This window comes from Oryzias latipes, chromosome 7, assembly GCF_053564925.1.
Source record: "Oryzias latipes strain Hd-rR chromosome 7, Olatipes_Hd-rR_3.1".
Taxonomy (NCBI): Eukaryota; Metazoa; Chordata; class Actinopteri; order Beloniformes; family Adrianichthyidae; genus Oryzias; species Oryzias latipes.
Window position 1 is genome coordinate 36,803,244 of NC_136243.1, and position 22,768 is coordinate 36,826,011.

General features: G+C 46.3%; 1 protein-coding gene across 3 annotated transcripts in view; it reads right to left on the reverse strand.

Annotated features, from left to right (window-relative positions):
- Positions 1-17,276: 17,276 nt before the first annotated feature.
- Positions 17,277-22,768, reverse strand: part of clcnk (chloride channel K) — a 58,505-nt gene continuing 53,013 nt past the window's right edge. For all 3 annotated transcript variants that reach the window (XM_078949764.1, XM_023956262.2, XM_023956261.2), the window contains 2 exons: positions 17,728-17,814; positions 17,277-17,559 (listed from right to left, as the gene is read on the reverse strand). In XM_078949764.1, the coding sequence (XP_078805890.1) occupies positions 17,521-17,559; positions 17,728-17,814 (126 nt within the window). In that variant the 3' untranslated portion in view covers positions 17,277-17,520. The remainder of the gene's footprint in view (positions 17,560-17,727; positions 17,815-22,768) is intronic.

A 22,768-nucleotide genomic window follows, 5' to 3' on the forward strand; every position in this document is an offset into this window, starting at 1 on the left:
TCATCAATAATCCACACCTCGATCTCAGGAAAACAGTTGTTTTTCTCCACCTCCCACTCATGTCTCTGTTGTTGTTTTGTTGTTTTTGTTTTCTCTTTCTTCTCTTGTTTTCTATCTGGTCCTTGGTCCCCCCCCCCTCCTCATATGTAAATCACCGAAAAGCAACGCATCCTCGGTAAGTATTTATTTACGCGTCAGAGCAAAGTATTGACTCATTTCTTAATAATGTAAACCTACCCAGGTTAAATGAGGATCAAATCACAAACTTACCTCCGCTCTCGTTGTCTGAACTTCATGAAGCTCTGTTACTTATGCCTAATGGTAAAGCACCAGGGCCTGACGGCTTTCCTGCTGAGTTTTATAAAGAATTCTGGGAACAGCTGGCACCAACATTTTATAAAACCGTCACATCTATCAATGAGAGCCAATCAATGCCACCTAACATAAACTCAGCCAACATAATTCTTCTTCTAAAACCAGACAAAGATCCCACTAGTCCTTCAAGCTATCGCCCTATTTCTCTAATTAATGCAGATGTAAAAATTATCTGCAAAGCACAGAGAATAGAAAAAATCACTCCTCACATGATTCACTTCGACCAAACTGGATTCATCAAAGGCAGACACTCGGATGATAATGTCCGTAGACTAGTTAATATAATAGACTTTGCCACCATTGAAAACCAGGAAATGACGGTACTATCGCTGGATGCTGAAAAAGCCTTTGACAGAGTAAATTGGAAGTTCCTTATTTCCGCCCTCCATAAGTTTGGTTTTGGAGAAGCATTGATCAATTGGATCAAAATATTATATCACAACCCCAATGCATCAGTTAAAACTAATAAACAGACTTCCAACAGGTTTTTTCTTGGAAGAGGAACCAGACAGGGCTGCCCACTCTCTCCTTCTCTTTTTGCTATATTCATTGAGCCTCTAGCTGCAGCAATAAGACAGAATGAGAGCATTATAGGAATAAAAACCAAACACAGCCATATTAAAATTAATCTCTATGCGGATGAAATATTACTGTTTTTAAATAACTCACGTTCTGTAAATGAAACAGTAACAATTATTAATGAATTTTCCTGCCTATCAGACTACTCCATTAATTGGAACAAATCTGTTTCATTATCACTGAACAGTAATGCAGAGCAAAGTGTCATGGTGCCTCTGTCAGGTTCCTCCCCCCTCCCCTCTCTGCTTGGCCTAATTCACCTCAGCTGCCGCCACTCAATTCATCAGCCTGCCAGACCTTCATAAGGAGCTCCAGGACCAGTATTCAACGCGAGTTCGTTGCCTCTAATGGTGCTTAGTCTGGTCACCTCACAGTCCCTTGTCATAGATCTCTCGCATTGTCTTACGTACATCTTGTCCTGTCTCCAGGAATCTCATGCCACGAGTGGACACGCAAATCTGGACTCGCCAAGCAGACGCCCATCGGGAGTTACCTGCCTCACTGGGGAATCTCGCCGAACGCCAAGCCGCCTCACGAGCCTTAGCCGGACCTCCAGCCTCGTCTCGAGCCATCGCCGATCCTCAGGTCTCGCCCCGGATCCACGGACCATCTCCAGCCACGCCACCTCCCTGCCGTACCGGAACATCACCCATCAGCGGAGCAAAATAAACTCTTACCTATCCTTACTCACCTTCTGTCGTCCTTCCGGGTTTCAGCGTCTGGGTCTGCCTAGCCTTGCAAGTCATGACAGAACGAACTCGCCCGAACCCCGACCCAGCTGACCCGGAGGAACTTCGCCTCGCCGTAACTCAGCAAGGGATTATGCTAGGACATCAAGCTAACATCCTCACTCAAATGGCGTCGGCTCAGCAGGACTTATTCCGCCGTTTAGACGGTATGACGCAAGCTCTAATTGATTTAACCGGACAATATGCTAACTCTGCTACAGGTACTCACCTTCCATCTTCCGGCAACAGCTACACTTCCGCTTCCGATCCCACCCATGCTACGGAAAACTTCCGGCTCCAACCTGAGCCGTTTTCGGGTGACGTCAAAGCCTGTGGCGGCTTCCTATTACAGTGTCAGCTCATTTTTCAACATGCTCCCAGGTATTATCACACGGACCACAGTAAAATCACTCTCATCATCAACTCACTCAGAAATAAAGCCCTACAATGGGCTCAAGCCTTTATATCAGCTAATCCCATTACTCACCTTAGTTATGAACATTTTATTCATGAATTTCGCCTAATTTTTGATCAGCCTCGCAAGCAAGAGGAAGCCACCAGACGCCTGTTAAATTTAAAACAGCATGGTCGGTCAGTAAGTGACCACGTTATAGATTTTTTTCGTGTCCTGGCAGTTGAAGCAGGCTGGCCAGATATAGCATTAAAAGGAATATTCTACCAGTCTCTAAACAAATCCATTAAGGATCATCTATGCACCCAACCAGATGCTAACTCGTTCGAAGAGCTTGTTTCTGCAGCTCTCAGGTCTGATTCCCGGCTTCGTGAACGGCATAACGATCGCCAGAGTAATCAACACATATCCACTAGCCAACCTTATTTTTCTGTTATTCCGCGCCAGTCACCAACCAAAGCAGATCATTTCACTTCGGAGGAACCGATGCAGGTTGGACATTCTAAACTGTCGGCGGGGGAGCGAAAACGGCGTCAAGAAGAAGGTTCATGCTACTACTGCGGTGCTCTGGGACATTTAGTTTCTAAATGCCCGCGACGTAAACTCCTGATTTCCCCCCCTAGTGACAAGTCGCTTGGGGAATGTTCCACCATTCATACTACTCCTAATTTCCTCTACATTCCTGTTAAACTTTGTACCAAAACAGAAGTCCATAGCACCAAGGCCCTCATAGACTCCGGTGCCGAACAAAGCCTGATTGATATGGATCTCGTCACTAAACTACGTATCCCCACAGAACCTTTGGATAACCCTGTTGAGGCCTCCGGCTTGGGAGGTCAGCACCTTTCTCGGATTACACACCGCACCAAACCCGTCCAGCTACTCACTTCCGGTAATCACAGAGAAACCCTCCAATTCTTCATCACACGTTCCAAACACACCCCGATTATCCTGGGGTTTTCCTGGTTAAAGCTTCACAACCCACAGTTTACTTGGAGCCTTGGACAAATCACCAATTGGAGCGCATATTGTTTGGCTAATTGCCTTTCTTCCGCTATACCCGCCACTTATCGGCAGTCCCCTGAAAATCATACTGCTGTCAATTTGGAAAATATCCCTACCTGTTATCACGATCTACAGGACGTTTTCAGCAAAACTAAAGCCTGCGCTCTTCCTTCCCATCGCCCTTATGATTGCGAAATAAAATTACAACCTGGCTCCACCCTCCCTAAGGGGCGACTATTCAACCTCTCCGGACCCGAAAGACTCGCTATGGAGAGCTACATCCAGGAGGCACTATCCCTGGGTCATATACGCCCCTCGTCATCCCCTGTGGCTGCTGGTTTCTTCTTTGTGGAGAAAAAAGATAAGACACTACGCCCCTGTATCGATTATCGGGAACTCAACCAAATCACCATAAAAGATAAGTACGCTCTACCTCTTATTTCATCTGTTTTTGACTCTGTTCAGGAAGCTCGTGTCTTCACCAAGCTGGATTTACGCAACGCTTATCACCTGGTCCGTGTTAAGGAGGGAGACGAGTGGAAGACGGCATTCAACACTCCACTAGGTCATTATGAATATCTGGTCATGCCCTTTGGGCTGACTAATGCCCCCGCTGTCTTCCAGAGACTAGTTAACGACGTCCTTCGTGATTTTCTGAACCGGTTTGTTTTTGTTTATCTTGACGACATCCTCATCTATTCTAATAATCAGACCCAACACGAACAACACGTCCGCCAGGTTCTCACCAGACTCCTGGAGAATCGACTCTATGTCAAGTCAGAGAAATGTGAATTTCACGTCGACCATGTACAGTTTCTGGGATACATCATAGAGGCGGGACGAATTCGACCCGATCCTTCAAAGATCGAAGCTGTTTCCAATTGGGAACCCCCAAACAGCCGGAAAAAACTCCAACAATTCCTTGGTTTTGCCAATTATTACAGGCGATTCATTAGGAATTATAGCAGTATTGCAGCACCCCTTACACGCCTCACTTCCACCACTCAAAGTTTTCAATGGACCCAGGAAGCTCAACAGGCTTTTGATCGGCTCAAGGGGCTCTTCGTCACAGCTCCTATCCTGATTCAACCCGACCCTTCTCGCCAGTTCATCGTGGAAGTGGATGCCTCGGACTCAGGGGTCGGAGCGGTCTTGTCCCAGAAAGAGCAACACACCGGTAAGCTCAAGCCTTGTGCCTTCTTTTCTAGAAAATTATCACCAGCAGAGCAAAATTATGATGTGGGAAACCGGGAGCTGCTGGCCATCAAGTTAGCATTGGAGGAATGGAGGCACTGGCTGGAGGGGGCTGAACACCCTTTCGTCGTCTGGACGGACCACAAGAACCTGGCATACCTGAGGACGGCTAAGAGGCTTAACTCTCGACAGGCTCGTTGGTGCTTATTTTTTGATCGCTTTCGTTTCACCATAACCTATAGACCCGGTAGCCGGAATGTCAAGCCCGATGCTCTTTCCCGCAAATATAGCTCCTCGGACAAGTCCACAGCCACCATCGTCCCTTCCACCTGTATCGTGGGCGCCCTTACCTGGGACATTGAAAACCGTGTCATCCAGGCCCAAGGTGAGGAACCCGATCATGCCCCCTGCCTTGATGGCACTCTGTATGTCCCTACCTCTCTCAGGTCGGAAGTAATTTCCTGGGGACACTCCTCTCGGGTGTCCTGCCACGGCGGCGTCCAGAGAACCCTCAATCTCCTCCGTCGAAGGTTTTTCTGGCCTTCTATGGACAAGGATGTTCGAGAGTTTGTGGCTGCCTGTACCACCTGCGCCCGCTCTAAGTCATCCAATTCTGCACCGGCAGGACTACTACAACCATTGCCTACCCCCAGCCGTCCCTGGTCACACATTGCCTTGGACTTTGTCACCGGTTTGCCCCCTTCTCAGGGTAATTCCGTCATCCTCACTGTCATTGATCGGTTTTCCAAGATGGCTCATTTCATTCCCCTTGCCCAGTTGCCCACAGCCACCGAAACTGCTCAAGTCCTGGTTCATCAGGTGTTCCGGCATCACGGCATTCCCCTGGACATTGTTTCTGACCGTGGCCCTCAGTTCGTCTCTCAGGTTTGGAAGGCCTTCTGCTCCGCCTTGGGGGCCACGGTCAGCCTCACTTCTGGATATCACCCCCAGTCCAATGGTCAAGCGGAGAGGGCCAACCAGGAACTGGAGGCAGCTTTGCGTTGCCTGGCGGCACAGAACGACAAGGACTGGTCCCAGTATTTAGTATGGATTGAGTATGCCCACAATACACACTCGTCCTCCGCTACTGGGGTGTCTCCGTTCGAAGCCGCCCTCGGGTACTCACCACCTCTGTTTCCGTCCCAGGAACTCGATTTGGCGGTGCCGTCTGTCCAGGAACATCTCCGGCGTTGCCAACGCATCTGGCAACAGACCACAGCTGCTCTCCTCCGCACCAAGGAGAGCAACTGCCGCATTGCCAATCGACACAGGGTGGTGGGGCCCACTTACCAGCCTGGTCAGAGGGTATGGCTCTCCGCTTGCAACATTCCCATCCAAGCCACCTCCCGGAAACTGGCTCCACGGTACATCGGACCCTACGTCATTGACAGGATCATTAATCCTACCTGTGTCCGACTTCGTTTGCCACGAGCTCTCAAGGTACACCCCTCGTTTCACATCTCCCAAATCAAACCTGTTCAGGACAGTCCTCTGTGCCCGCCGTCCGCTTCCCCACCACCCGCCCGGGTCATCGACGGCGCCCCCGCCTTCACGGTTAGCCGGATTCTGGACGTCCGGCGTCGGGGTCGCGGGCACCAGTTCCTGGTTGACTGGGAGGGTTACGGTCCTGAGGAGCGGTCTTGGATCTCGCGCTCTCTCATCCTGGACCCGTCCCTCATCAAGGATTTCTTCCGGGCCCATCCTGATCGCCGCCCTGGACCGCCTGGAGGCGGTCGTTGAGGGGGGGGTACTGTCATGGTGCCTCTGTCAGGTTCCTCCCCCCTCCCCTCTCTGCTTGGCCTAATTCACCTCAGCTGCCGCCACTCAATTTATCAGCCTGCCAGACCTTCATAAGGAGCTCCAGGACCAGTATTCAACGCGAGTTCGTTGCCTCTAACGGTGCTTAGTCTGGTCACCTCACAGTCCCTTGTCATAGATCTCTCGCATTGTCTTACGTACATCTTGTCCTGTCTCCAGGAATCTCATGCCACGAGTGGACACGCAAATCTGGACTCGCCAAGCAGACGCCCATCGGGAGTTACCTGCCTCACTGGGGAATCTCGCCGAACGCCAAGCCGCCTCACGAGCCTTAGCCGGACCTCCAGCCTCGTCTCGAGCCATCGCCGATCCTCAGGTCTCGCCCCGGATCCACGGACCATCTCCAGCCACGCCACCTCCCTGCCGTACCGGAACATCACCCATCAGCGGAGCAAAATAAACTCTTACCTATCCTTACTCACCTTCTGTCGTCCTTCCGGGTTTCAGCGTCTGGGTCTGCCTAGCCTTGCAAGTCATGACACAAAGACTCACAATACCAGTCAAATCAGGCAATATAAAATATTTAGGAATTTATTTTTCCTCCAAACCATCAGAACTGGTGCTGCTAAACTACACCCCATTACTGAAAAGCACACAGAACGATCTAACACGCTGGACCAACCTGCCTCTGTCCCTTATGGGCAAGGTAGCCACGGTTAAAATGAAAATCTTACCTAAAGTTAATTATCTCTTCTCAATGATTCCCACACAACTGCCATTAAAATGGTTCAAAACATAAGACTCATCCAAATCAAGCTTTTTATGGAACAATAAACCTGCAAGAATTAGTCTAAAAACTTTAAAATCTGCGAAAAGCTGTGGAGGATTAGAATTACCTAATTTCCACAAATACTTTCTGCAAATAGATTACAATACATCTTAAAATGGTTAAAAAATAATCCAGAAACCAACTCATGGTTAGACTTGGAACAGGCGTTATGTGGAAAGATCAACCTGTCAGAGCTACCATTTATCCGCCAAAAGAATTAAAAAACAAGACTGTTTCCAAAGTACTAATATAAACGCTACTTTAACAGCATGGTGGGAATTTCTAAAATTATCTAACTCGCCAATTCAACCGTGCAAAATGACACCCATCTGGAACAACCCAGACATCCTCATAAACAAAAAAATGATACACTTCCCATCTTGGCAAGAAGGGGGCGTAACACTACTAGAGCACCTAATTATTGATAAAAGATTCATAACTCCCCAGGAACTTCAAGACAAACATGGAATAAATAACTTCTTGGAATATCACCAACTTAAAAATCTATTGTTACTAAACAGTTTAAATATAAAGACAACGATTTAAAGCTACCAGAAGCAGTTACCTCTGATTAATTTCTCAATGAATAAAATTTTCTCTAAAATATACAAACTATTATGCAATTTAGATAATAATATTTCACTTCTAACAACAAAATGGGATGCAGATTTGAGCATCAGCACAGATGAAAGCTTCTGGTCAGAACTTTGTATAAATACCTTTAAACTGACAAAAAGTCCAAATCTGCAGCTAATCCATTTCAAAACTCTTCACAGAATTTACTACACTGGACAGAGGATGTTCAAGATGGGTCTCAATAACTCAGACATTTGTCAGCACTGTGACGGTAATCTACCCGACAATTACATGCATGCACTGTGGTTCTGCACGCCTGTCCAGGCTCTCTGGCAGCAGGTATGTGCCGATCTATCAGTCTGGCTTAAGGTTTCAATTACGGCTTCACCGTCACTTTGTGTGCTTGGTGACATGAGTGCCATCGATGTAGAAGGAGGATTAGGCTCTATCATTTTCATAACTCTTTGTATTGCTAAAAAAACAATTTTAATAAATTAGAAAAACAAGAAAAATATAAATATAAGTCTATCCAGAAATCTGCTGTTTGATCATATCAGCTTGGAAAAAATGTCAGCCCGAAGTTCAAGCAACTTTGAAAGAATTCGGTCTCTCTGGTCTCCCATAGCTAACTCCATGACTTAGGGGGTGTGGGGCCTGGTCTTCGCTGCTCCTTATCTTTCTGCCGTGGGTCGTGTGGGGGTCGGGGCCTCCGGTGCCTGGCGGGGGGTGGTGGTGACTCCGTTGGTCGGGGGGCCGGGTCCAGTGCCTGGGTGGGGCGGGCTGGGGTGCTGCGTGGTCTTCTGGGCGCGGGTGTGGGGGGGGTGTGGTGGTGGGGGGGGGCTGAGTGGTGTTTCGGCTTGGCTTGGGGGGGTGGTCTCTTTGCCTGTGCTGGGGGGGGGTTGGCGTGGGGTCCTGCTTGGGAGGGGAGGTCCAGCGGCGCTGGGCGGGCTGCCGGTCTACACCTGGGGCTGGGATCAGCCCTTCCCTGGCTCTGGGATGGGGCGGGGCAACCCTCTTGGGGCCCCCGGTCGCTCTGGGTGTCATCCGCTGGGGCTGCGGGGTCTGGAGGGGTGTGGAGGGGGGGGCTTGTCGGCCCCGTCCTGTGGGGGGGGCTTTCTGGGGGGGGGGGGGGGGGTCCCACTATCGGTACGGGACCTTGGGGGTTTGGCAGGTCGGGGTCTCCGCTGAGGCAATCGGCGGTTGCCCCGGCCGGTTGGCGGCCTCGGTCCCGTCGAGGCCTGACCAGAGCTCTCCCAGGGCCGGAGCTTGGGGGTGGGGGTTTGGGCTTGCTCCGGGGGGAAGGGGGGGGGCGGCGCTTACTGGCTCCATCCTTTCTTTGTGGGGTGGGTGTTGCTGGGCCTGGGGCGTCGGCGCCTCTGGGATGGGGCCCCGGGGCTGGGGGTCCTGAGCGCGTTGCTGGAGGGGGGGGGGGCTTTGGGACGGCTGTTTAACCACTGGGGGACAGTCTACCAGCTGTCCCCAACTTACCCCCTTCCTCATACAATATCATATTAGGGTGAGGGGGTGGGGGGTTTAGCCAGCGTTGAGCCTTGGGGGGGGGCTACTTGGCAGTGGTCCCCCTCCCATGGTTGCCGAATGGAGTGGGCCCCCCCTCTCTCGGTTTTATTTGCACCTTAGACATGTAGGGCCCTTGGTAGGGGGGGTGCTTGGACATCACTGCCAGCAAGCAGCAGATGTCCTCTTAGCACCCTACCCGCCAATTTTAACTGCGCCTTAGACATTTTAGGGCCCCTTGGTGGGGAGGGTGATGGGACATCACTGTGAGTAATCAGGAGATGTCCCCTCAGTGCCCTACCCGCCAATTTTTAACTGCACCCCCTTAGTGCACACACCCTTTAATCCTCAAAATATACATAACAAACCTAAACACGCACACACGCACCCTCACTAACACACAAGCACACAGTCATGTCGCAAGGAAGGTGGGACCTTGGACCATCTGTCCCCTACCCCATCCCTGGTGGGGCGGGCGGGGCCCTTGGCATACCCAGCCCAGAAACCGGGGATCATTTCACACCTGGGCCGGCGGTATCTGTGTCCCTGCGGGGTGGGTTCTGGTCCTTGCCACCGGGTTCTGGGCCTCGACAATTTCCATCTGTGGCCGAGCTTGGTCGGGCCATGTCTACAACAACCCTTGTGGGCCCCCCTTCTCTCTGGGGTGCCCCCTCCTGGGCGGGGGCGGCTGGCCCCTGTCTTGCACCTTTCTGGACCATCTGTGGCCCTGGTGGGTGGCTGCCTGGAGCGTGGAGCGGGTCTCCCTTGGGGGGTCCTGGCTCGTACCTGGGGTTAGGGCGGGGGGATGCCCGGACCACCTGGGTGGTGATGGGGTGCTCGTCTGGGGCTGTGGGCACCCCTCTCGGGTGGGGCCCGGCGTTGGGCCCTCCTGGTGCTGCGGGGGGGCTGCTCTCCTGGTTGGGCTGGGGAGGCGCTCTCTTTCCCCCCATGTCTCCCTGCTCTCTGGCTCTGGGGGCCTCGTGGTGGCCCTGCTGGCCCTGGCCTGGGTGGCGGGCGTGGGCGCCCGGGGGGCGGTTGTTCTCTGCCTGCTGCCGCGTGGCGTTGGGGGCTTCTGGCTGCCGCGGCTGCTGCGGCGGGGGTCTGGGTGTGGGGATGGCTGGTTGCTCCCCCTCTTTCTTCATCCATTTTAGAAGAACATAAACACTCAACTGACCACAGGTGTTAGCTCACCTTTGCACTGACAAATTGCGTGAATGAATGAAATATCTCGCACTAGTTGGCTAGTAGGCATAAGTATGGGTGTGTGAACACTATCTGTTTTGTGTACATGTTGACATGTGGTCATTTTTGCAGCTAACAGGTGTGTTTATAACATTTGAGTGTGTGTGTGGACAGGCCCCGCCCCTTTGAGATTTGTATTCTATCTGTACCTTACCGTAATGATAAACATTCAGTAGCTTGTTGCTTTATGCTGCTTCATGGTTTTACCCCCCTCCCCCCTCCTATGATCACCCTCCTATCCCACCCCCCTCTTTCTAACATCCCTCTCTCTTCTTCCCTTCTTTCCTTTTCCATCCGGTCCAACACAAAAGAATTTCAAAAATAATTAAAATGAATAAAGTCTGGCCTCGATTACAAAAGGGGTTTATTCAGACATACCTCTGGTTTGTTCGAAGATTCATAACCCCTGTTGTTAAAGTAAAATATGTCCAACACAAGAGGCCCTCAGCTCTCATCTGCCTGCACAGCTGTTGGACAGGACAAGTTTAAAAGAAAAAAAAAAGACAGTGGAACAAGTGAAAAAAAAAATGAAGCCCAGAGAAGCTCTACATCTCCCATGATGCATAGGGTTAAAGTGACAGCGTCTCAGCGTACAGTGAGTCTTCCCCATTAAACGTCTTAAACCACAACGAACACACATCAAACAGTTTTTAAATCTTCTTGATGAATTCAGAGGTCAACAGTTTAGTTCTCCTTCAAGGTTTGTGTTTCTTAACAGCCAAACAAAGTCATCTTTCTAACTGAAACACTTTTCTATGGAGTTAATTCAGTCTCAATAATCAGAAATGCACACAAACTGTTTCACAAATACACACACTCTGATTCACAACTGTAATTTTACACAAACGTGCAATATTCATTTGGAAATGCACAAGTTGTGATTCACACATGCAGGCTAAATGTTTCTCACAAATGTGCACGTTGTGATTCACTATAAAAAACAGTACATTTTTCAGAAATGCACAATAGATGCTTAACAAACATCATTTTAGGTACAATCGTAATATGAACTCACAGAACATACAAATGTTAGAATGTGCATTCACAAACCCGCTCTCATTTGTGAATCTCCCCACATTTGTGGGAGATTTTTCTACGGTGAATATTCAGACTCTCTTCACGCTGCAGGTCAACTAATGTCACCATTGGCTAAGGAATCTGTCAATCAAACTCATCAGCAAAGCAGGCGTGCTCACTTTCAGCCAATCGAGTGGCCTCTTAGACTTTCTCCAGCTTCCATCCATGGCGAGGCTTCATAAACGAAGATTATGAAGGGGGCTATCCACATCTTCCACAGGCTCTGCCTCCAAGCACCGTCAATATGAGACAGAGACACCCTTGCCCATAAGGGACAGAAGCAGGTTGGTCCAGCGTGTTAGATCGTCCTGTATGCTTTTCAGTAATAGGGTGTAGTTTAGCTGCACCAGTTCTGATAGTTTGGGGGAAAAATTGATACCTAGATATTTGATATTTCCTGATTTGACTGGTATTGTGAGTCTTTGTTCCGCATTCCTGTTGAGTGGTAATAAAACAGACTTATTACAATTAATGGAGTAGTCTGATATGGAGGAGAATTCATTAATGATTGTTGGTGTTTCATTTACAGAATGTAAATTACTTAAAAACAGTAATATGTCATCTGCATAGAGACTAATTTTATGATGGCTGTGTTTAGTTTTAATTCCTTTAATGCTCTCATTCTGTCTTATTGCTGCAGCTAAAGGCTCAATAAATATAGCAAAAAGAGAAGGAGAGACAGACACAATGCAGACACCATGTTAGATAAATACGGCAAAGTGATTGGTCGTTAGAATCTGGACCAATCAGCAGCTGTTTGATGGCAGCTTGGTCACGTCAAACTGAAACTTAACTCAGCAAAATCAAAGACAGGAAAAAAGCAAGATGACACACAACGCATGCGGAAACGTGTTTTGCAAACGCAAAAAAGTTTTTGAAAGCAAATAAACAATTGAAAGCAAATATTTAATATTTCCATTTGCAACTTAGAAAGTTTTGTGTGCAACATGGCAGAAATATCACTCCAAACAACTACGTCAAGCTGTCCTCCATTGTATGTTGGTCAAAGCTGCCTGCCTGCCTCAGTTCAATTCCACCACCACTTTATGTTGCTTTTGTTTGTTCCTAAATGTTCTCTGGAAAATGTCAGCGTCTTGTCCAAGTCTGCAAACCAGCAACACTCTGGCATTTAGATTCTTGCTACTTTTAGCAGCCATTTCCTGACTGATTTACTTCAAATTCCACCTGAATCGGTCTGCCGTGGTCTTTCCTCTGCTTCGTCTCTGTCTGCATTTTAGATGCGATGGTGATGATGATGTCAGGGCATGACATCATCATTACCATCGCAGAGTATGTGATGATGTCAGGGCATGACATCATCATTACCATCGCAGAGTATGTGATGATGTCATGTCATGACATCATCACATACTCTGATGATGTCAGGACATGACATCATTCAACATCAAAACACAACATTTAGAACATTTAGACAGACTATGATGTCATATTTTGTCATTAGAGAAAATATGACATAGCTTCTAAGTGTACATATAGGACCCTCTCACAGAGTCTTTGCAGGAAAGAATAAGAATCAAGGCTCGGAAAAAACGTTTATAGCATTCAGGAAAAGGGCTTTTTTTTAAATTGCAACAAGTCCAACTGTGAAAATGTCTCTTAAAGAATTAAACAGAGTTACAGAACAAATGATTCAGCAGAATGCAACTTTGAGAAGTCACATTGACATTCTCAGTAAAAATCTTTCCAACATAAAGCACCTGGAAACATCACACAAACACTTTAAGAATGAACGGAAAGCTGCTTTCAGGGAGAACAAGGAATTAATTCAAACTTTAGAGTCTCTGAACAAAGAAGCTCAGAAACAACTGAAGGTTCAGGAGAAATGTGCGGAAGAAAAACAAAAGATTGAAGATTTCTCTGAAAGAAACAACTCTATTAAGGAGCAAATTAAAACTCTGAAATTGAAACTTTGGCCGAAAGAAGAACTGAAATTGGAAAAGGAGAGAGTGAAATCTCAACGAAAAAATGTGGAAAAGAAATATGCGGTTCTTCAGGCTGAACTGCAAAAATATCAAAAGAAAGCAGCTCGACAATCACTTCTGGAAGTAGATTACAGACTAGAGTTGAAGGAGTCCCATCTTTTACAGCATAAAACTGAAGCTCTGAAAAGTGAACTTCGGCAGCTGCAAACAGAGCAAGAGGAACAAGAGGAGATGAGACAAAGCTATCCCAGAATGTGTGTAGAAAAAGTCAGATTACAAAAATTGAACACAAAGTTGGAAATGGAGATTTCAGAGATGAAAAAGAGCCAAAAGACTCCTGAGGAACTGTCTGCTCAGTACTTCCAACTGAGAGAGGAGAGGGATTTACTTAGAGTGGAAGCAGAAAACCTCTTGGAGACCAGAAAAAAATCCGAGATCATGCTGAAAGATGTCAAAAAATTGGAATCTGAATGTGATCAAATGCAGGCTGAGAATGAGAAAACCATCCAAACTAACCTGGAACTCTCCCTGGAAGTTGCCGAGCTGCAAAGAGACTTGGACATTCAACGAAAGGATATACACAAGAAAAGACAAAACTATCAAAGTCTGGTGGACAAAAGGGGCAGTTTACAGAACTTCACCAAGATACTGGAATCAGAGATTCAAACCAAAAAGGAAGAATTGTCCAAAACATCTGTCCGATCGTGTAGGCAGAAACACGAAGACGGAACTTTAATGGAAGACTCTGAGGGAAACTCAGATGATGAGCTGGAACTCAGTGAAACACTTTTCTCTGGCGACTCTGAATCTGATGAAAATTCTCCAATGTCTGAGGAAGATGATGAGGACTTCTCAGACGATGAAGAAAATGGTCTAAAGAAGGAAAGACCGTTTCTACTGAAGATGTCCAGTCTGAAGATTTCAGGGTTGAATCATAAAAAACTGGGGGTGATTTTAAAGGGACACCAGAGACTGTTCAGGAAGGGTCCAGACTGAGCTTTGTGATCTGACTTTTAGCAAAAATGTAGGAAGTTTGTTTTTTTATAAGGAAATTATTTCATGCTACTTCTGTCTTTACTCATTTGAATAGATCTTTTTCATTCACTTCACTGATTTATATCTGATTATTAAGGCTTATTTATTTCTTTATTTACTTTTATCTTGGATCTTATTAATGATTAATTTTATGCATTACTATGTTGTGTGTGTGTTGGGGGGTTTAGGCTATGTATATGTTTAATATATATATGTTTTCTTAATTTTTCTTATTTGTGTAATGGTCTTTTGTCTTGTTTTTGGTTTTTAAAATTAGATTTTTTTTTATCTGAAGCACCTTTAGTCACTAGTAGGTAACATGCTATGCAAGTAAATTTTGATTTGATTTACAAATTCTTTCATGTCTGAGGAAGAAGAGGTCAATACTTTGGTTTCAGATTATGAGAAAATCTAACACAATGAAGGAGAAACTTTTCAGTTTTGGTCATCTTATGGAGGACCAGCAGAGAAAAAGGAATTTTCTTTGACTAAATCCTAAAATAAATCCCAAAATTTCTGATGGGTGGGTGGATTCATCTCAGAACTTTAAACATTTAAATATCTAAGGGGGCTGATGGGAAGAAACATTCAGCTACACACAACACACATTCATGTAGGGAATAAAATGGGAACAATCCAACCCAGGGTTCAGCACTTGGCCCTAATTTATTAATTTTATATATGATTCCTCTTGAGATACTTATTAATCAATTCAGCCACATCTCATATCATTTCTATGCAGACGATATCCAGCTCTACTGTTCTTTCCCGGAAAATTGTTATTACAAACTACAAACTTTGTTGACTTGCTTAACGAGCATTAAAACATGGCTGAGCAATAATCCTTTATTCTTAAACACCCAGAAAAACGAGACTTTGATTTTAGCCCCAGAACATAAAATTCCTTCCATCAGACAACAACTCGGGTCTCTGAGCTTTTTGTCCACTCAAACATCAGAAATGTTGGGGTGTTTGACAAGTCTATGTCCCTGGAAGGTCACTCAAAACAGATGGGAAAAAAAACTGTTTTTATCATCTGAGGAACGTGGCAAAATGAAAAAGTATTTAGTTTTGATCTGACCTGGAAACAGTGCACCCCCTTAGTACACTCACCCTTCACTCCTCAAAATATACACTCCAATCCAAACACACATACATACACAAACACACCCTCACAAACACACACACGCATTTGACAAGGAAGGTGGGACCTAGGACTATCTGTCCCCTACCCCATCCCTGATAGGGGGTACTGGACCCTTGGCAACGGCGCCCGTGTTCCTTGGGTGCTGTTTTCCTGGGCCCGGCAGCCCTCTCTCCACGCAGGGAGAGGGATCCCTGGCAAGTCCAAGAGCCGGGGATCACATCACACCTGAGCCTGGGGGTGTCTGTGTCCCTGTGGTGTGGGTTCTAGTCCCTGCCCTGGGGTGCTGGGCCTCGCCAAATTTCCAACTGTGGCTGAGCCTGGTCGGGGGACATGTTTACAACACTTCTTGTGGACCCCCTTTTTCCCCCTTGGTGACCTTCTCCTGGGCGGGGGCAGCTGGCCCCTGCCTTGCTCCTTCCTGGACCAACCATGGGCTGGGTGGGTGGCTGCCTGGAGCGCGGGTATCCCTTGGGGGGTCCTGGCTTGTACCTGGGGTTGGGGGGGGGGGGGTGCCCGGAACTCCTGGGTGGTGATGAGGTGCTCGTCTGGCGCTGTGGGCGCTCTTCTGCGGCGGGGTCCCGCGCTGGGCCCTCCCGGCGCGCGGGGTGGGGGGGCTGCTCTCCTGGTTGGGCCGGAGCAGCACTCTCTGTCCCTCCGTGCCTCCCTGCTCTCTGGATCTGGGGGCCTCGCGGCGGTCCTGCTGGCCCTGGCCTGGGTGGCGGATGTGATCACCTGGGGGACGGTTGTTCTCTATCTGCTGCCGTGTAGGTGCTGGGGGGTTCTGGCTGCCACTGCTGCTGCGGCGGGGGTCTTGGTGTGGGGATGGCTGGTCACTCTTCCTCCTTCTTTTTACATTCCATCATCCGTTTTAGAAGAACAGAAACACTCTTAAGATTAATAACCCCTGTTGTTAAAGTAAAATATGTCCAACACAAGAGGCCTTCAGCTCTCATCTGTCTGCCCAGCTGTTGGACAGGACAAGTAAAAATAAATAAATAATAATTTTTATAGTGACACGTGTGATGTTATTCTGGTCGGGATTGTAATAAGAGGATGCAGAGTAATGATATACATAGTATCCATAAAATCTTCAGTATTCTTGTGTTTGTTTGGATTTCATTAGTCTATATTGTAATCACCACATATTATAGTATCTTTTATGTTTTTAATAGTTAATAATTTGTGTCCAACTCCCAATGTTAAAGTGCCTAGGATAGCACAAGGGTTACAGCATAAATTATTTTATGCTGCACAATTCTTTGGGACTAGATGAACAGCAGTGACAAGCAAAAGAATGACGCCCACCAAATGAGACCCAATATGTTTAGCTAAAGAAGCATTGTTAACTTTTGTGTTAATTTTCATGGTGTCTTATGTTTTAGAACTTGTGAGCGTTTGTCCAAAGTAAAAAAAAAATACTCATGAAAAAAATGCTATTTTCTCTTAATATTTAATCATTTATTGATTAAAACAAAACAATAGTTCAGAATTTGGCGCAGTGCTAGGGCGGTCGACCCATGATCGTAATATTGCAAGTTCGATTCCCGTCTAGCACGCCCATGAGTCGATGTGTCCTTGGGCAAGACACTGAACCCCACCTTGCCTCTGGTGGTAGGTGGGCGCCTGTGTTTGGCAGCGTAGTACAAGTGTGTGAATGTGTGTGTAACTGTAAAGCACTTTGGGCCTTGTAGGTAGAAAGTCGCTATATAAGTACACGCCATTTACTATTTACAAATCTTAAAAAGTGTAACTTCCTGCTGGACGGAGTCAGAGTTCAGACGTTTGTTTTCTGCTGCAGACATTGTAAGAGAGGAGCTATGGTCAAAGGTTTTGCTCGCCCTCCTTATGAAAGACACGGAAGATGCTGAGAAATCTGGTGCATTTATTTTGAAAAGCTTCACAAAGGTCTTGGCAAACTAATTAGTTTGAAGCTTGAGCCTTTTTTGATAAACACAGAGCTGATATTCTGGTGATTTTTAAGATCAGTGAGCATTCATGTTTTCCCACGGCACACCTGGTCATCTCTCACGGCACACTGGCTGAAAAACACTGTGCTAATCCAATGTAAATGTATCCGTATGGCATAATGGACTGGGTTGGTGACACTAGTTCTCTTTGGCCAAAGCCTGCAGTATTTCTTTCATCTGAAAGAAAACAGGAGGACAAAGAAGGAAATAAATTGAATGGAATTGATTAGTCTTTTCATCAGAATGTGTTTAAAAGCTTCCAACATGTTTGATAAAAGTATAATAGAAAATGTAACAAAGTCAAAGCACAAATATGTGCATGAATATTTTGCAAACATTCATCACCTTTGACCATGTGAGACACCCCACTAGTTTTCCTTTATCTGCCACAAACAGGGTCTGCAGTTCAAGTACACTCATCATGCTGTAGGCCTAAAAAGAGGAAAATCCAGCAGAAGCTTCACATCACTTCCATATCACAATGCAACCACAAGGGGGCACAATCCAGTGCTTTTTCAAGTAAATGCAGAGGGTTGTGTCAGAAAGGGCATCTGGTGAAAAACCAAAGTCAAGTGAATCTTGATAAATGCCTTATACTTAAATACTCTACATAGATGTTCATTAAAGACATGGCTGACTCAGTTGTTGGACAGAACAAATTAAATAAAATTTAAAAAAGAGACATGGCCCACGGGTTCATTGTGTGGTGAAATTTGGTCACAAAGTGCAGAAAATAACACAAGATGAACATTTGAGGATGTATTGAAATTAGATTATTGTCTTGTGTTTCTTTTCTCTTCGAAGCATCAACCTATCAAAAATCGTCTTTGCTGTCATGCGAATCATTTTCCTAGAGACACGCCCACCTTTCCTTCTTTGCTCAATAATACATATTCAAACCAGTTCTAATTAATTGCTCGCTTTCTTTGCACCTCCACCATGAATTCGTTTGCTCTTTTTTCTGCAGCGTATTTCAAGATAATCCATCTGCTTGTGCCATTCTGGGATATGTTTAAGACCCGCCTCATTAATGCCTTTGAAAGATCAGGAGTTTCTCCTAGGTCAGGGGTGGCGAACACACGGGCGGCTCTCGGCCAATGATCATGCGGCTCTTTGCGTCTCATCATATTTTCTATATACTGTGCCTCATTTCATAGCTTTCATAGAGGAATCATATATAAAATTAAACCACACTCAAATCCATCAGAGGGTGTTAAAAATAAATAATAAATAACAATAAAAGTAATTTGGCAATTTGTGAGTTTTAATGCCGCTCCCGACACATAAGTCACCGCCAATCATTTGTGCATGTGACGCCCAATGCCGGAGAAAATAAATAAACATTTGATGTGCGTGCAGACCGTTACCCTCATGGTCAAAATGGCGAAATTCAGTGTATAAAGATGAACACAGGACGTTTCTGGAAGAATGGAAAGATTCTTACTTTTTTACTGAACAGAATGGCGTCACTGTGTTTATTATTATGAGCTTTGGAAGCAGTAAAATAGTTCATGGCAGAAAAGAACTAAACGTATCCCAGAGAAAATGAAAAACTCTTCCTGATCAACACAAATTGTCTCCTTTATGAACAAGTTGAAGCTTTTCAAACATTCAAACGGTCATCATCCCACTTTCCTTCTTTGTGGAGCTCACAGCAGAAAGCTGCAGTCCACATGAATAAAGCAGAACGTGACGCTGCTGCTGGACGGAAACTTGACTTTGCTGTTTGAGGACCTGCAGCAGAAACGACCACAGATCACTTTTCTCATGGATCCTCTAATGCAGAGACTGAGATCCCAGCTTGTCACTGATGAGGCAGCGAGAGAACCGGAGATGATTGAGCTGAAATCTCTTTGTTACGTTTTGGAGAACAGAGAAATCCCCGTGTGTCAAAGAGCTGCTCTAAGCTGCTGTGATGTTCTCCTCAATGTCTGCCAGTCCCTGTTATTACCTTGAAAAACGGGAAATCAAGACATCGGTCCGTTCTGACTGACACTCACATAAAGGAACCGATCAGAGAGGCTGAAACTGAATCTAAACCTGATCTGCAGAGGATCACTAGAAACCAGAGAAATCCCACTGAGATCATCATCCATCACTGCAGGAAGGTGAGAAACTCTGAGATGGAGTTTGGAAAACACACCTGACTGAACACGCTGGTGAGAATATCTGAATATTCCATCAATGATCAGATTTTCATGCAAAAAGTCAATCATTAGTTTTTAAATAAAAAAGAAAAAGAAGTTAGAAAAGTAAAACATTGAAGGCAAAAATTTAATGTATGCTGCACACATCTGAAATGTAATTAATTAATGTGTTTATTGCGAATATGAATGACTTAGACACCAGAAGGATGCTCTGTCCAGATGTTTGTGTATTTGTTTGTGTAAGTATCATTGAAAGAGGAATGTTGAGACACAAAGAATTACCAGTTAAATACTTTTGGGTGAACGGTGAAATATTCAGTTGTTAAAATCCTAAATCTGACTTCAGAGGAGTCAGTGCCTCACCAGCATCAACCTCACTGCACGTCACTGAGTAGTAGTGTGTGTCAGAGAGAGGCAGAGAAAAGAGTGAGAGAGAGAGAGAGAGTGTGTGTGAGAGATGAGAGAGAGGTGCCTGTGTGTGTGGAGGGGGGGGGCTGACCTCCAGGGTTAACTCTGTCTTAGCTGCATTTGATGTGTGTATTGAGGGTGGACACTTTCCTTGAAGGGGACAGAGAGTGCAAGTTCCAGCCAACCAGGAGAGCAGCCCCCCCGCCGCACCGGAAGGGCCGAATGTGGGGCCCCGCCCCAGAAGAGTGCTGGAAATAAAAGTTTGTGTGTCCAAACTTTTAGTCTGTACTGTAGCTTGATGTCATCCATGTAGAGGAGGTGACTGATGTTGGCCTCATTTCTGAGTCGGTATCCATAGCCAGTCTTGTTTATTATTTGGCTGAGGGGGTTCAGACCTATGCAGAACAGCAGTGGGGACAGAGCGTCACCTTGGTATATCCCACATTTGATGGACACTTGTGCAAGTGGCTTCCCATTGGCTTCAAGGGTGGTTTTTCACAACCTGAACAATCAGTTCACCTCCATCCAAGATTTTATGTCTGCTGAGCACTTTTGCAGATTGTCAAGACACTCAGCTCCACCAGATTTTAGGAGATATACATTTAATCTGAGACTATCTCAGAAATCTGAGCGTAATGATCTAAAACAGCAGGTGTGGACATTAAAACAGAGGGGTCAGGGATACAAGGAGAGGGTAAAAACCTAAGGTTTGGGCCAAAACAAAACTGGAGGGTAAGGATTTATTTAGTGTTTTATGGTTGACCCCTAACCTTTGGAGCTTTCCACTTCAGAACTAGAAAAATGTCTGAAGTCTCGTCTTGAGACTCAAGTTTTTCAATTTAGTAGAAGTGTATGGTTCTGTATGGTCTTTGAAATTTTCCTTTTTGTGCAGCACTTTGGAGGCAGCACAGTGGAACACTTGTTAGCACACTTGCCTTGCAATTAAAAAAACCTGGTTTAAATTCTGGATGGTTGAGTTTGCAAGTTCTACCCGTGTAAGTATGTGGCCCTGTGACACACTGGCAAGGCAAGGCAAGGCAAGTTTATTTGTGTAGCACAATTCGTACACAAAGTAATTCAAGGTGCTTCATAAAACAGAAAAATGCATTAAAATCACAATACATCATAGAAAATAATCAACGTAAAATTTACTTTAAAAGAAAAGAAAAAATTTTGAAAATTGATTTAAAAATAAAGGAAGGTAAGGAAAGAAAAGTGCAGATAGGACCTTTCAGTCAAATACACGACTAAACAGAAATGTTTTGAAATGATTTGAAAAGATTTGAGGGTTTAAGAGACAGAGAATGAAGGTAGCTGCTGACTCTTTCTCTTTGTTTCTGTGGGCCAAAAACAATAACTTCGGTCTTGTCTGAGTTTAGCTGGAGAAAGTTGTTCTGCATCCACGCACTGATCTGTTGGAGGCAGTGGCTGAGTGAATCCACCGGCCCATTCACACTCTATTTGCGCCTGCGCGAGGCTGCACATCCGTTGCTCTGTGTGTGAGTTGTTTGTACGTTTGAGACTGTTCGATCTAATGCAAGCCAGCATTAGTAGAATTGTTTATTTTAGTAATGAACTACTGATGATCGGGAAACATAAAAACCTTGGTGTCCGTCATGTTATTCCATCGGAGCTTAGGCGGAAATACCGGGGATGCCGAGCTGGTCGTAAACACAAGGCGAAGCTGAAGGCTAAAGCGGCTAACCGGCGGCGTTTCAAACCATTCATCCCCTCCGTCATTATGGGAAACGTTAACGCCCTGTCCAACAAGACGGACGAGCTCACTGGACTGATAAGTACACAACGCTGCTCCACGGAGAGCAGCCACCTCCTCTTCACCGAGACATGGCTAACCAGCAATGTGCCGGATTTTAACGTGGATCTGCCCGGCTTTACCACCGTAAGAGCAGACCGTGACCCAGACTCCAGCGGGAAGAGCAGGGGGGGTGGCCTCATCCTGTATGCCAACAGACGATGGTGTCACCCGAATCATCTGACCGTTAAAAAGGTAATCTGCGACCGTAATTTGGAGCTGCTAGCGGTGGGCATCAGACCCTATTACATCCCACGTGAGTTTTCCCACGTCATCGCGCTCTGTGTTTACATTCCTCCGAGAGCGGAAGCACAGGCGGCTCTGGAGACAATATATAACACAACAACAGAACTGCAGTCCAAGCACCCAGGGGCGTTCATGATTATTTCTGGTGATTTTAACCACGTATCCCTGGAAACCACTCTGCCCACCTTTCACCAATATGTCGACTGCCCCACTCGAAATAACAGAACTATTGACCTTCTGTATGCAAACACTCTGGACGCATACTCAGCTGCCCCTCTCCCCCCCCTTGGAAAATCGGACCACAACCTCATACACCTGCAGCCTAGCTACACCCCTCTTGTGAAGAGGCAGGCGGCTACCACCAGACAGGTCAGGAGATGGTCTGCTGGAGCTGAGGAGGCCCTCAGAGACTGCTTTGAGTGCACGGACTGGAGTGAACTGATTGGGTCTCATGGGGATGACATTGAAGGAGCTGTGGGCTGCATGACGGACTATATGAACTTCTGTGTGGACTTGGTGGTGCCTGTCAGAACTGTCAGGAGCTTCTCAAATAACAAACCCTGGGTTACCAGGGAAGTTAAGGGCAGTTCTGAACAGGAAGAAGAGGGCTTTCAGGAGCAAAGATCGGGAGGAGATGAGAAGGGTCCAACAGGAACTAAAAGTCTGCATGAAGGAGGCCAAGGAGGCACACGGGAGGAAGCTAGAGCAGAAGTTGAAGGACAACAACCTGCGTGAGGTCTGGAACACCATGAAGACCATGACTGGATGCAGC